This window comes from Siniperca chuatsi, linkage group LG6 (assembly GCF_020085105.1).
Source record: "Siniperca chuatsi isolate FFG_IHB_CAS linkage group LG6, ASM2008510v1, whole genome shotgun sequence".
NCBI classification, from domain to species: domain Eukaryota; kingdom Metazoa; phylum Chordata; class Actinopteri; order Centrarchiformes; family Sinipercidae; genus Siniperca; species Siniperca chuatsi.
Window position 1 is genome coordinate 17,545,545 of NC_058047.1, and position 14,143 is coordinate 17,559,687.

The 14,143-nt window shown below is 43.7% G+C and overlaps 1 protein-coding gene across 2 annotated transcripts in view; it reads left to right on the forward strand.

Moving 5' to 3' along the window:
• Nucleotides 1-14,143, forward strand: part of agbl4 (AGBL carboxypeptidase 4) — a 288,623-nt gene that overhangs the window by 98,224 nt on the left and 176,256 nt on the right. For both annotated transcript variants that reach the window (XM_044199149.1, XM_044199150.1), the window contains one exon: nt 10,445-10,539. In XM_044199149.1, the coding sequence (XP_044055084.1) occupies nt 10,445-10,539 (95 nt within the window). The remainder of the gene's footprint in view (nt 1-10,444; nt 10,540-14,143) is intronic.

Consider the following 14,143-nt stretch of genomic DNA (forward strand, 5'->3'; position numbering starts at 1 on the left):
TAAAAAATTACTTAATTGATATTGGATAAAAATTTAACTATTCAAAATAATTGGTAGAATAGTTAATTATGAATATAACTGATAATTGCAGCCCTACTTCAGGTGTTTCTTATTAGCCATGCAGATCACTAAATTAGTTAAACATGTTTTTACTGTCGCAATGCACGATACGAGAACCCAAAAATGCAGAACACAATGAGATTGTTTCGAGGTAAGTCAGTATTTATTTAAACAGTAAGAGATGACTGGAGATAGCACTTCTCCGGAGTGGTAGAACCGGTGCCGTCTACTGTAGCCCCAGAGGAAGCGGTAAGCCCGGCCCCGGGCGGACTGCGATGATCCAGGAACGAGACTGGGGAGGTGTGGTAGATCTGAGTGGTAGTGGCTCGTGAGGTGTAGCTGGCAGAGCCGGAGAGACAGCTGGAGGAAACTTGTTTCAATTGCGAAACATGAAAAGTGGGGTGAACTCTCAGAGCTGGGTAGTTTGAGCCTAACAGCAGAGGGATTGATGATACGTTCAATGATGAAGGGACCAATGTAGCGGGGAGACAGTTTCTTAGATTCGGTCCGTAAGGGGATGTTTTTGGAAGATAACCAAATCTTCTGACCTTGTGTGTCTAGTGGTGCAGGAATCCTGTTTCGGTACGCGATCTGGCAGTTCTTGTCTGCTGAGGAGTGCTGCTCGGGTCTCCCTCCAAATCTTACGACAGCGGCGGAGGTGGTGTTGCACTGAGGGGACTGCCAGCTCACTCTTGGGATGGAAAAAAAGAGGAGGCTGGTACCCTAAAGAGGACTCAAACGGAGAGAGACCAGAAGCAGAACAGGTAAGTGAATTGTGTGCATACTCGGCCCAGGGAAGTTGGGAGCTCCAGGAGGAAGGGTCGTGGCAGCCACACAGCAAAGGGCTGCTTCGAGGTCCTGGTTGGCCCTCTCCGTCTCGCCGTTGGACTGGGGATGGAATCCGGAGGAGAGGCTGACGGTTGCTCCCAGGGCTAGGCAGAATGCTTTCCAAACCTGAGAGATGAATTGAGGACCCCGGTCAGAGACTATGTCGAGCGGGATCCCATGGAGGTGAAAAATCTGTTGGACCAGGAGGTCCGCCGGGCTGAGGTAAGTTTGGAGAGTGTTACCTTGAGAGGGAGGTAATCTGGTAAGTCCAGTGTTATGTGGGACCATGGCGACTGTGGAGTGGTTGTAGCAGCCCAGCTGGTGGTTGATGAGGTTTTACCTCGAGCACAGATTGCACATGTGGCCACAAAAGCCCGGGTATCCGCCTCCATGCAATGTTAGCGAGTCCGAAAGGCATGACTAGATATTCGAAGTGGCCCCGCAGGGTGTTAAAGGCAGTCTTCCATTCGTCTCGTTCCCGTATCTGGACCAAGTGATAGGCGTTCCGGAGATCTAGCTGGGAGAAGATAGTGGCACTGTGAAGGGGTTCAAAGGCGGAGTTAATGAGTGGCAGTGGTTATTTATTTTTGACGGTGATCTGGTTGAGTCCTCTGTAATCGATGCATGGATGTAGAGCCTTGTCTTTTTTTTTAGCCACATAAAAGCCCCCCCAATGGTGAAGAGGATGCACAGATGAGGCCTGCCTGTAACGAGTCTTTGATGTAGCTTTCCATCGCTTCTCTTTCGGGTCGGCACAGGTTGTACAGGTGGCTAGAGGGGATCCAGGGAGAAGGTCAATGGCGCAATCATAGGGGCAGTGCGGTGTAATGCCAGGGCGAGGTCTTTACTAAACACTTCCCTTAAGTAATGATATTCGTCAGGTATAAGGGGTTCCGGGTTGAGTGATGGTGTGCTGACCTCTGGTGGGGACCGAGCGGATTGTAAGCAGGTGGAGAGGCAGTAGGAGCTCTAACTCACAATTCTCCCAGTAGACCAGTCGATGTGTGGATTGTGTTGACGTAACCAGGGGAAGCCCAGAACTAGTGGTGTTGTGCTTGTTGAGCCAACTCGTTGTCTAGGAAGTTGCCCTCTGCGCCGGAGTCAATGAGGGCTAACAGGGGGAGTAACCCCTGTTTGTGGTAGAGGGTAGCTGGGACTTGTAGACGAGGCTGTCCCGGATTATGGGGGTTGTTTTGGCTCACCAGAACCCCCACTGCAACTGGTGAGCCTACTCTTTTGCTCTCACCGGACACGTAACCAGAAAGTGGCCCCTGTGGCCACAGTACAGGCACTCCCCTGCTGCCCATCTGCGGAGGCGCTCAGCTGGCATCAGATGGGCACGACCTAGTTGCATGGGTTCGATCTCAGGAGTGGCTGGAGTTTGCGGGCGTGGACCTGTGGTCAGGATTTGGCTCCCAGGTCTTGTGTGCGTGGGGGAAGGCGTGTTGTGTGAAGGCTGGGTGAGAGGACGGCTGCTGCGCTCCTGGTGTCTTTCGTGTATGTGGTTGTCCATTCTAATACATAGCGAAACCATTGCATCCAGGCCAGCGGGTTCATCCCAAGCTGCCAACTCATCCTTCATTTGCTCGTTCAATCCCTTCACAAATGCACTGACCAGAGCCTTCTCATTCCATCCCGAGTCCGCTGCTAGTGTGCGGAACTCCACAGAATAATCCTCCACACTTCGGATCCCCTGGCTAATCCATAATAGCCGCCCTCCTGAGTTCCCACTGGCATCTGGATGGTCGAAGACATTCCTCATTCTTTAAGAATTCTGCCAGGGAAAATGACGAAAGGGGCTGGCTGGCGTGCGTTGCCTCCGCGGAGGCCAACACTCTTCCCCGTAATAATTCCACAATGTAGTTTACCTTAGATTGGTCGGAGACAAATGTGACGGGACGCTGGCAGAAGACAACGGAGCACTGCAGCAGGAAACCCCGACACCTGGTAACATCTCTACTGAAGGGGTCCGAAGCGTAGGAATCCCGCAGTGGTGGTGAGTACAGTGGGTTAGCAGGAGTAGGCGACGGAGAAGACGCCATGGGAACCGTAGACGAGAGCTGGGTGGTTAACCTGGAAACTTGGTGTGTTAGTTGCGTGATCTGGGTGACCATGGCCTGGTTGCTGTCAAAACGTTGCCCAGAGAATCTGCTCGTGTTGCCCGAGAAGAATCCCTTGGCTGGTTAGCGCTTGATGGAATGGCGCTACTTCCGGTTTGGTGTCTGCTGGGTCCATTGTGGCCAGACCGTTCTGTCGTAATGCACGATCCGAGAACCCAAAAATGCAGAACAATGAAATTGTTTCGAGATAAGTCAGTATTTATTTAAACATAACAGATGACTGGAGATAGCACTTCTCCGGAGTGGTAGAACCGGTGCCGTCTACTGTAGTTCCAGAGGAAGCGGTAAGCCCAGCCCCGGGCAGACTGCGAAGATCCAGGAACGGAGACTGGGGAGGTGTGTTCCGGCCTGGTCAGTGTAGGGCGATGTGTAGGCCCGGCAGCGGATCCGTAGAGTGGAGTAGACCGGATACGAGTGGTAGTGGCTCATGAGGTGTAGCTGGCAGAGCCGGGGAGACAGCTGGCGGGGACAGCGTGGCAGACGAGACAGGCAAACAGGTTGGCAGAGATCTGGGAGGAGACTGTGACTACGATCACCAGCGAGGGGTTGATCTGAGACAGAAGCAAACCAAAGTTACTAAACGAGATAACTAGACAGAACTACAATAGTACTTAGCTTGGTCAAGCGGGGAGTCGTTACGTAGGTGTCATACAAGCATATGGAGACGATCTGGCGCTGGTAGTGTGGAAGAGCCAGGTATTTATGCTGTGGAGACACACACACACACACACACACACAACTCGAGACAAACAGGGGACACACCAGACAAAAAAGTAGAGGAGAGCACACCAGAGCCTGCAGGGGTCGTACGGGCATGGTGGCTGACTATGACATTTGCAGACATGTCCCATTACTTTGGCAACTTTGCCCATGTAAGGAGCAATACTACATCATTAGTTATCACCACTATATGATTTCCACATCATTTCACATTAATCGATGTACTGTAAATTATAAATCTGTTTCTCACAGTTTTATGTATAATGTAAATATGAGGAAATGTCCATTGCATACTATATGAAAACCAGTGACTGATGACCATTTAAGTGCAACAATTGTTCTGATGATCTGAAACTTGATGCATAATACATTATCTTGTGTGATACACTTGCGATTTTATATATTATGAGATAAAAATTAGAAGAGTAGCATTTTGTTTTTAGTTTTGCACACTGAAACTCCATCGCCATCATAAATCACTATAATATGTGTCAAATTGCTTTGTTTAACCATCCTCCCTCTATTAATTGTGTATGTGTTTTATTCCCCATAACATTAATTATGTGTACTGTAAGTATTAGTATGTGTTTCTGCACATCAGTGGTGGAAGAAGTATTCAGTTCTTCATTCACTGTAAAAATACTCTGATGCAAGTAAAAGTCCTGCATTGAAAATGTTACTTAAGTAAAAGTATGTAAGTATAATTGGGAAAATTAAGTAAAAGTACTCAATGCAGAAAAATGGCCCCTGTGACTGTTATACTATTATATATTATATAATTTGATTAATATTACACATGCATTAACATCAAGCAAGATTTTACTGTTGAAGCTGGTTGAGGTGGAGCAAATTTTTTAACTATTTGGTATCGGACTGCAACTATGGATTAATCAGCTGATTATTTTCTCCATTCATCTATTGATTGCTTAGTTTGTAAAAATTCTGAAAATAGTCAGAAATGGCATCACAAATACCCAGAGCTCAACGTGACACCTTCACAATTCTTGTTTTGTCCAACCGACAGTCCAAACCTCAAAATTATTAACAATACATTCAAATTATTAAAAGGAAAAGCAGCAAATCCTCATATTTGTGAAGCTGGAACCATGAAATGTTTTTGCATTAAAGATGCCCCAAACCATTATCTAAATAGTTGCCAATTAATTTTCTGTCATTTGACTAATTGATTAACTGACTAATCATTTCAGCTGTATATACTGTTGGGTAGATTCATTTATATATTTTATAAGCTCTTCGTAAGTTTTGTATGCAAAATTAATTTGTAAAGTAACTAGTAAGTAAAGCTGTCAAATAATTGTAGTGAAGTAAAAAGTATATATTTATTTTATAATATTTGAAATGCAGTGTAGTAGAAGTAGAAAGTGTCATGAAAAGAAAAAGACTGAAGTAAATTACAAGTGCCTCAAATTTGTACTTAAGTACAGTGCTTGAGTTAATGTACTTCGTTACATTCCACCAATGCTGCATGTGTGCTTGTGTTGGACTCCGGGTGTGTGTGTGTGTGTGTGTGTGTGTGTATTGTGCTCCTAGCGGTGTCAGGTAGTCCCCAGTACTGTGGGTAGTTGGCCCGCTGTGCGTCAGTGATCAGACTGATCAAAGACAACAAGAGAGGAACAGGCAGAGCTGTCAGCAGCTATCAGCCTGCATGTCTCTGATGGCTATGGACAGGGCTCACAGATCTGCTCTGCTCGCTTGTGTTATGCTGTGAGGAAATCACAGTGTAGCCAAGGTGATTCAGTGAACCACAGTTTGGTGATGAGTACAGGCATCCTCACCTAATAACTGATGGGACGATTTGTCTCAGCTGCATTTTTACCGCTGGGCAACATTTCAAGTGCAGTGTTGTGGGACTAATAATCTTTCTGTGATTAACTGATTTTAAAGTAAAAAATCGAATTTGTGTTCTGGTCTGAGCCCCGGGTCAGCAACAAGAAAGAGTCCCTGGAGCAGTTTAAGTTTCTTTTTCGTGCACATAGACCCATCAGCACAGTGGATTCTTGCTAAAACTATGATAGGACAATCTCCCTAAGCTGTAGGCTACCTACAGTAACCACATATACACACTTTTTACGTTATGATCTGCACTTACATCTTGATATTTTTGTAGATTGTGTGTAATATAGTGTAATAATGTAATTGTATAACAGGTAATTTCAGTTTTGGTTTTATAATAAAGTCAGATACTTTAGGTCCACTTGAATATAGTTGCAATTTATCTGTCAAGAAATTACTATTTTGACAATTAAGCATATCAATAATTTTTGTTAAGAACCTACAAGTGTTTAATTATTTCAGAACTTAATCTTCTCAGAAACAGCTTTCACATTCTGAAGACATTATTATTTTTCAGATCATTCATAACCAAGTCTGCTCAACCATCGCCATCGAAAGGACAAAGTGCTCATTCTCTCTGTAGAGGTCTTGGGCAACACATTTAGAATGGTTTCTTTAATAATTTATCCGGGCTTCTTCCAGGAAGCAACGCTATCTGGCCATGCGCTGGATCGATGGAGATCAAAAGGTAGTGCTTGGTCCAAAATGCAATCCTATCCTGAAGCGGCACCAGCAAGGCTATTTTAGAGCCAAGCCCTGCGGCTGGCTGGCTGGCTGGCTGGCTGGCTGGCTGGCTGGCTGGCTGGCTGGCTGGCTGGCTGTTTAAAGGTTAACAAAGAGGTTGGGGTAAGAAATTTGTCATTTAGACATGTACAGCTCACAGTCACAGCACACATCCATGTGATCCTGTGCTTAGTATAATATTTTTCAAAAAGAAAACAGCTACTTTTAAGCAAAGTCTTATTCGTGGATTTTGATATTTTTTTAGCTTTGCAAGGAAGTATTTCTTGAGTCATTGCTTTTGATCAACTACCTCATTAAGTCCCTGCAGATACATTACAGTTATTTGCTGCTGTGAGAGAGTGAAAATCGTACTCGCACCATTAAGGTTCATTTGAGTTTTGCATGTCATATGATTCTGTCAGCCAAAGAAGATTCAGCCGTTGTAAAATGAACAAACTGCCCTCATGCATGTTTCAACTTATGACAACATTTCATTTGGAGTTATCATTTTTAGACATGTAATAGTTTTATTTAGTCTTGGATGGAATATTTAAGGACTTCCATTGTCATCTGTGTAGTTTTTGTGTGTGTGCATATGTGTGTTGTGACACCGCAGAGACACCTGTTTCCAGTCTGTAATTCAGCAGTGCTGGGGACGGCGGAGGGCTTTGACACACTCCGTCGACTTGACAGCTCAGACAGCATGGATGTTAATCTCTTCTAACTGCTCCCAGCCTAATTAAATCTTCCAGGGCAGCACACATGTGCAGACACATGCACACACACATGAATACACACAAATACACACACATACACACGTTCTAAATTGGTCCTGGTTGTGCGTAAGTTTTAACGATCTTGAGAAATGGCCCCACAGCAGTTTGTTTGATTCTAATTCAATGAAATTCTGTCTGTGTGTGAGAGAGAGAGAGAGAAAGAGAGAGAAAGAGAGACAGAGAATATGAATCAAGTTTATTGGTCAAGTATGCTCACAAAGACAAATAATTTGACTCCTGTAGTCAGTAGTTCACAATGTTTGTACATGCAGTGCTAATCAAGAAACACATGCAGAACAACAACAGTATTGTTCTTTTATTTTGTTTCACATATAAACAAAAATTGCGTCACTTTCTGTGGTGTGTTCATGCTGTCAGCTTACATGATCGTGTAAAGCGTGAGCGTGAGAGCTCCCCGTATGCAGAGTAGGTCATCTGCATGCACCAAATTCTTCCAATTAGAGACTGCAGATGGAAGGCTCATATCAATCCTGTTGCTCTATGATGGCTACAGGTATTTAATCCACTGAAAGGGAAAGACCTTATACATTCTCTAAACAGATGTAGATGGCATTTTGGTCAAATTTGACCAATTTTTCTAACTCAGAACAAACAATGTTGTAACCACAGTTGTATTTTGGAGTGCTTTCAATCTGGACTAAATGAAGAAAATGTAAATCAAAATCAAAAAGGGAAAAACTCAAAATACATGAAAGGGTTTTGGTGATTTTGGAGAAGTTTCTGTCAACCAAAGCCACAAAAATGGATCTTTGTGCTTACATTTGTGATAAGAGGTGGTAGATGGAAACGCAAGCACAATTTCATGCAAAAACGAATACCGAAATTGTACTGGTCCTCTTGATCTGTGTAAACACAATTTCAGCCGCGTCACTTCAACCACCATGGTACAGTTGGGTCTGTTTGGAGCCATGAAAATACAGCAGAGAATTTAATCTGCGAAACATTGATTTTCATAATATGACCCCAAAAGTCACTGAAGCACTGATAGAGTAAACATTCAGAAATATGTCTGTGAGTGTGTGTTTGAAACAGACGGTAGAGTGCTTATAGAAGCAAAGAATGTTAAAATAGATATATAAGAACAACTCTAGTACTGTAACTGTAGAAAAGCAATAGTTTTCAGGATGAGAATCACCTTCAGGAAACAGAAACACCTCATGAACATGTTACTACACTGGAAAGCAGATACTACTCTAAAGGAATAACACTCTTGTATCTTGAAAGTGGTATACATATCTTCCTATGCTGTTTTGTGCGTGTTAGTAAATTGTCCAGGGTTTTCCTACCTTGCTATTAAGCTTCTCAAAGTTCCTCTTGTTGTGTAGGTTAACTTTGTGACTTTGTGATCCGATGTTTGGTCACAGGATGCAAATATTCTCTTTAAATCAGTTTAGTTTCAATGAAATTAGAGAGCCACAGGGGTAGACTGAGACTTCTACATGTGCCTCCCTCCCTACCTACCAGCCCACCTGTCTGTGTCCTCTACATCTGTCCAGTAGAGCCCAGTTTATTTTCCTCAGTAACTTTCTGTCTCCCACCCATATTTATCAGTGTTGTGTAATTATCTTCTGTCTCTTTGTGTCTGACCCTGCTGTGTGTCTCTATCTAGCTACAGTACCTTTTTCTCTGCTTGACTGTCTCCCACCTTTGTATTGTGTGTCATTCTGCCTGCGATTCAGACTTCTTTTTCTTCACTGTGCCTGTGTCTCTGTCATCTGTCCAGTCTCGGCTCCCTCTGAGTTAAACAGGCCGAACAAATAGATTACAAACAGTGGGTAGAGTGAAGCTAAGGAGGAAGACAATCTGAATTTGTTGTGGATGAAGAATGAGGAAGGAGGCTGTGCAGTCAAAGAAAGCCAGTGGAGTCAGAGTAAGGCTGTATTTGCCTGAGGGGAAAAGGCTGAAAAGTAGCTCTCGCAACAGATGTGCGGGGCAGTAAAGTGTAATTGAAATGCCAGCAGCAATGGTCTTATCTCCCTGCTACAGGAGCCTGCTGCCAGTCTCAACATCAGTTAGATGTCATTTTACCTAAGTCTGAATCAGCTTGCCACAATCCGCAATCCCCATTCCTCTGATGCTAGGCAGGAGAAAAAGGGAGAAATGGATGAGGGGGAGGGAATGGAGAAAGAAAAGGAGGGTGGGGAGTCTGTAATAGGATTTCAGTAGCACCCAGTTAACTTCCACCACCTGGACTTAGTTGGTAATTTGATATGCCCCATCAATAGGATTCATTTACCTCACCGCAGTATTACCATCGCCATTCATTTGAAAAATATATATATTTATTAATTTCTCTCTCCACATTTTCCCACTCTTCCTGATTCTAATCATGCATACTGGAGGTAGGAAGAAGGAGGGGCTGTTCTGCAATATTTTACCTAAGGAAGAAAGTTCTTGGTCCAGGGGAGGTGGAAAGCCAGACACCATGGCTGTCCTCCAGGCAAAGCTTAATGTTTTGGGCCAGGCAGCATCCCTCTGGGGAGAACCGTAATGTCCTCCCAGATTAGAGGCTGGCACTCCTTGGAGCTGCTGCTTTTTATTGGGAACTTTGTTACTGCAGCATGGGATCATCTGTGGGACATTAAAGCTGCCTTATCTCCTCACTGTAATGTTAACGTGTCGCCATTTTGTGTGTTGTTGGTGTTATCCATGGTGGTAGTGGCGACTTTTACCTCTCGACGAGCTTCTTCTGCAGTTTAGGGGTTTATATTTTACAGCCACTCCCAAGTCACATGAGGAAATGATTGTAAAGTATGAGTCAATTAATGGCTTTTTAATCATATATACACTGCATAAAGCTTTCTGTGTTGCACCACTTAGTCAGATTCAGTCTCAAATTATGTTTTTTTTTTTTATTGCTTCAAAAGTTCACATTTAGCTGGATTCTAATTACAATGACCAAAAACTGTAGCGTTTTCTTGTAAACAAACAAACTTATGTTTACATTCAGTGTCACTCACCTAAATGCATTCTGTGAGTCCTTGAGGTCTGACAAACGTATTTAATGCCATTTCTTTCTTACAAGACATTTGCAAAGCAGAATTTTTTTAACATTTTAAAACTTGCATTGTTTACATACATGTTTGCTAGCTCACAACCTTCTTCTCCACAGGCTTTGTTGGTGCATTTTCTTTCCACATTCCCACAGCTGACTGCCGATTACAGTGATGGTGCGAAACCGGCGCAGGAATGTGTATCATATTGCTTGTGTCTTGTGCGCTGTACAGTGCAGACCCACTCATAAAAACATTGCTCAATTGTGCCACTAGTGGTCAAAAACTCCACTGGGTTTTAATTTTTGGTGGCTTTAACGTGGCTTCAATGTTTTTCAATGTCTTTCAGAGAGTCATTTTCAATGTAGTCAACTTCTCCAAGACCAAGAGCCTGTACAGAGATGGCATGTCTCCCGTAGTCAAGTCTACCAGCAGGCCAAAATGGTAAGTGTGCAATAACAACATTAGCACCAATTCTATAAGCATTATTTTAAAGGGTTAATGCTTTGTACTTTACATTGCATGCTGTATATTGTAATTTAATCTTTGTTTGATTTTTGTCCACATTGTGGTCACTAAAATGCCATGTATTTAAAGTGCTTCCGCAAGTTTGAGAAACTTTTCTTCTCTGTCCAACATTCTGCCCATTTCCTTACCCACACACACACGCACCCTAAAGACTGATACTTTAGATTTCCAGAGTGGATGCATCTGGGCGCATTAGCATGTGATCCATTGGTTGCCAGTATGACGGCTGTCTGATGTAATAACGCTTGACTGATGGATGCAGAGATGTGTGTGTGGCTGTGTGTGTGTGTGTGTGTGTGTGTGTGTGTGTGTGTGTGTGTGTGTGTGTGTGTGTGTGTGAATGAATAGGTATGGCAGGAGGGAATGGGGCTGGTGCAGTGGGGTTGGGCGCGGCGTCTGCCAAGCAGGCTGGTGTATCCAGTGGGGCGAGAAGGGAGAACAGGGTAGTGTGATGAAGTGTTGCCGTCCAAGAGGAGTCCTGACATCTGTCATCAGTTGATGGAGGGCATCCGTAGAAAAGCCAGGCATCTGCCACCCTGAGCTGTCTGCGTCTGCTAGCCTAGCACCCGCACGACCATACCATAGCACCACGGTCGCAGGCTAATGGGAAGAGACAATGGGCACGACACCGTAGACAGGAAAGATGAACTGCTGTCAATGATACAGCACAATGCAACATGATGCAGCTCAGCTCGGCTGCCTCGCTCTCTCTGTTTTGACTCCATGTGGTGTAGTTGCAACTTTGCAATCAGTTTCTCTGTTGTGCTTGTGGAGATGTGGCTTTTTTACTGCTCCAGCCACTACTATGTCTCATCCTGCCAACCATTTATTTACAGCAAAGCTGGCAAGTGCTTGCTTTAAAATTGGTGTTATTTCTCAGGTGAGTGTAGTTACACTGTCAGTTAAGTTACTGTGTGGACAGTCCTATAAAGCAAAGTTATATACCCGTTTCTTTACATGTGATAAGCGTTTCATGCACTAGTAATTTAACAGACATTTTGTGCCAGGTAATTATTGTCCCACATTATGAAAAATGCCACTTCCTGAATGGTCTTGACTCCTCATTTGACATAATCTTGAATGTCTGAGGTGTTAATCTGAGCAGCAGCCTTGTTGGGTCGTTTAGGTCCCAAAGCTTTCCTTAATACGCTAATCATGCAACCCTGGCCATGTTTATGTTTCAATAAGCTCTCATAAATAGGTATTTAAGTGACAGACACAGCAGGAGGTAACATTGCTGAGGCCCGACTCCAATTACCTCCCCAAGCTAATACTGTTTTAACTGCTCCTCTCAGCACTGTGCCATCTAAGAGGCATCATGTCTCACTTTTCAACTGTCTGGAGCTTCCAAGACCGCAGCTGACATTGTTTGTGTCCCCACAAAGTGGTCAAGATGCTTTTAACACAACCTCCTCTATTTGACTTTCCATGAGCACAACAAAGCACAGACAGCTCCTAAAGTAGCAATCTTCGTTTTGACAGTTACAGATATGGAATAAATAAAAAGGCAGAGCGTGGAGAGCTTCGCCTGTCTGATCCAAACTCACACAGGACAGGATAAAGAAGGTACAGAGAGAGGGAGAAATAGAAAGAGAGAGAGAGGGAGAGTTGCAGAGAAACAGACAGAAAGAGGGTGGAGGAAGAAAAACACAAAGTACAAGAAAGAGAGATTACTGAGACAGGTAGACAGGGAGGAGAGAACGAAAAAGAGTGAACGGGAAAAGATTGCTCCCCCACTCCCCACCACCCCACGTCTGTATTTATCAAAAGAATCGTCAGTATTAACCCAGGAGTTGAAGCCTTTATCTCCCCGTGCAGGTGCCTTATGTCCTGGGGCCCCAGCATCGTTTGGTGCTGGAGGCTGCAGGGTTTGGCTGGCCTTGGCTAAGCCTGGCGTCTCAGTGAGAGACAACTGGCAGATTACAGTCCTACAGGACGTTCACCACTACAGGTGGAAGGATCTATCCTCTATCCCTTCCTCCATCCCTTTTTTGCTTCTGTCCCTCACTCCATGACTCCTCCAGCCAGGAGACATCAGAGCTGACAGAGGCAGGAGGGGCAAATTTACTGTATCATCTGGAATTTAAACACAGCTACAGCTTGCACGTTTGATAAATAATGAATGATGGATAAACTACTTAAAAAGGACTACATTGCTTTTGAAATGTGTGACAGATTAACAATGGATTGAATTCTGTAAACACACAGACTCCTAAAAAGTTAATCAAACATGAGCAAAGTACAAAAAAAACATGAATGTTATCCTGTACTATGCAATGTACAGTATGTGGAGATTCATATTATATTCAATTCAATTCGATTTTATTTATATAGTGCCAATTCATAACAGAAGTTATCTCATTGCACTTTTCCTATAGAGCAGGTCTAGACCATACTCTTTATAATATTATTTAGAGACCCAACAATTCCCACCAAGAGCAAGCACTTTGGCAACAGTGGCAAGGAAAAACGTTCTTTAAAGAGGCAGAAACCTCGAGCAGAACCAGACTCAGGGTGGGCGGCCATCTGCCGCTGCTGGTTGGGTTGAGAGAGAGAGAGAGAGAGCATACAGTAGCACAATGCAAATTCCACATAGGATTTTAAAACAATAATAAGTAATGGTAGTATTAATATTAATAAAACAATGATCGGAATAATAATGATAATAATAGTAATAAGACTAATAATAATAATTGTAGTGTGGTTGTCGAGCAGGAACATGGGAGCAGTAGGAGGCCTGCAATCATAGATCCAGACTCTGCAGTTCCCGAGGCAGAAATACCTGCTGAAAGTGACAGAAGGAAAGAAGAGAGAGATGAGAAAGCACAAAACTCCGGGAGAGAAAAGATGTCGAATTAATAACATGCATTAATGGGATAAGAATGCACACAGATGGAGAAGGAGAGGAGGAGAGAGTTGCATCATGGGATGTCTCCCGGCAGTCTAGGCCTATAGCAGCATGATTAAGGGATGGTTTAGAACTCACCTGAGCCAGCCTTACCTATAAGCTTTATCAAAGAAGAAAGTCTTAAGCTTATTCTTAAATGTGGAGATGGTTTCTGCCTCCTGAACCCAAACTGGGATCTGATTCCACAGGAGAGGAGCTTGATAACTGAAGGCTCTGGCTCCCGTTCTACTTTTGGAGACTCTAGGAACCACAAGTAACCCTGCATTCTGGGAGCACAGTGTTCTAGTGGGGTAATAAGGTATTATGAGCTCTTTAAGATACAATGGTGCATGAACATTAAGAGCTTTGTAGGTGAGGAGAATGATTTTAAATTCTATTCTGGATTTTACAGGGAGCCAGTGCAGAGAAGCTAATATTGGAGAAATATGATCTCTTTTCCCAGTTCTTGTCAGTACACTTGCTGCAGCATTCTGGATCAACTGGAGAGTCTTAAGGGACTTATTCAGGCAGCCTTATAATAAGGAATTGCAATAATCCAGTCTAGAAGTAACAAATGCATGGACCTGATTTTCTGCATCATTTTGAGACAGGATGTGCCTGCCTTTTGCTATG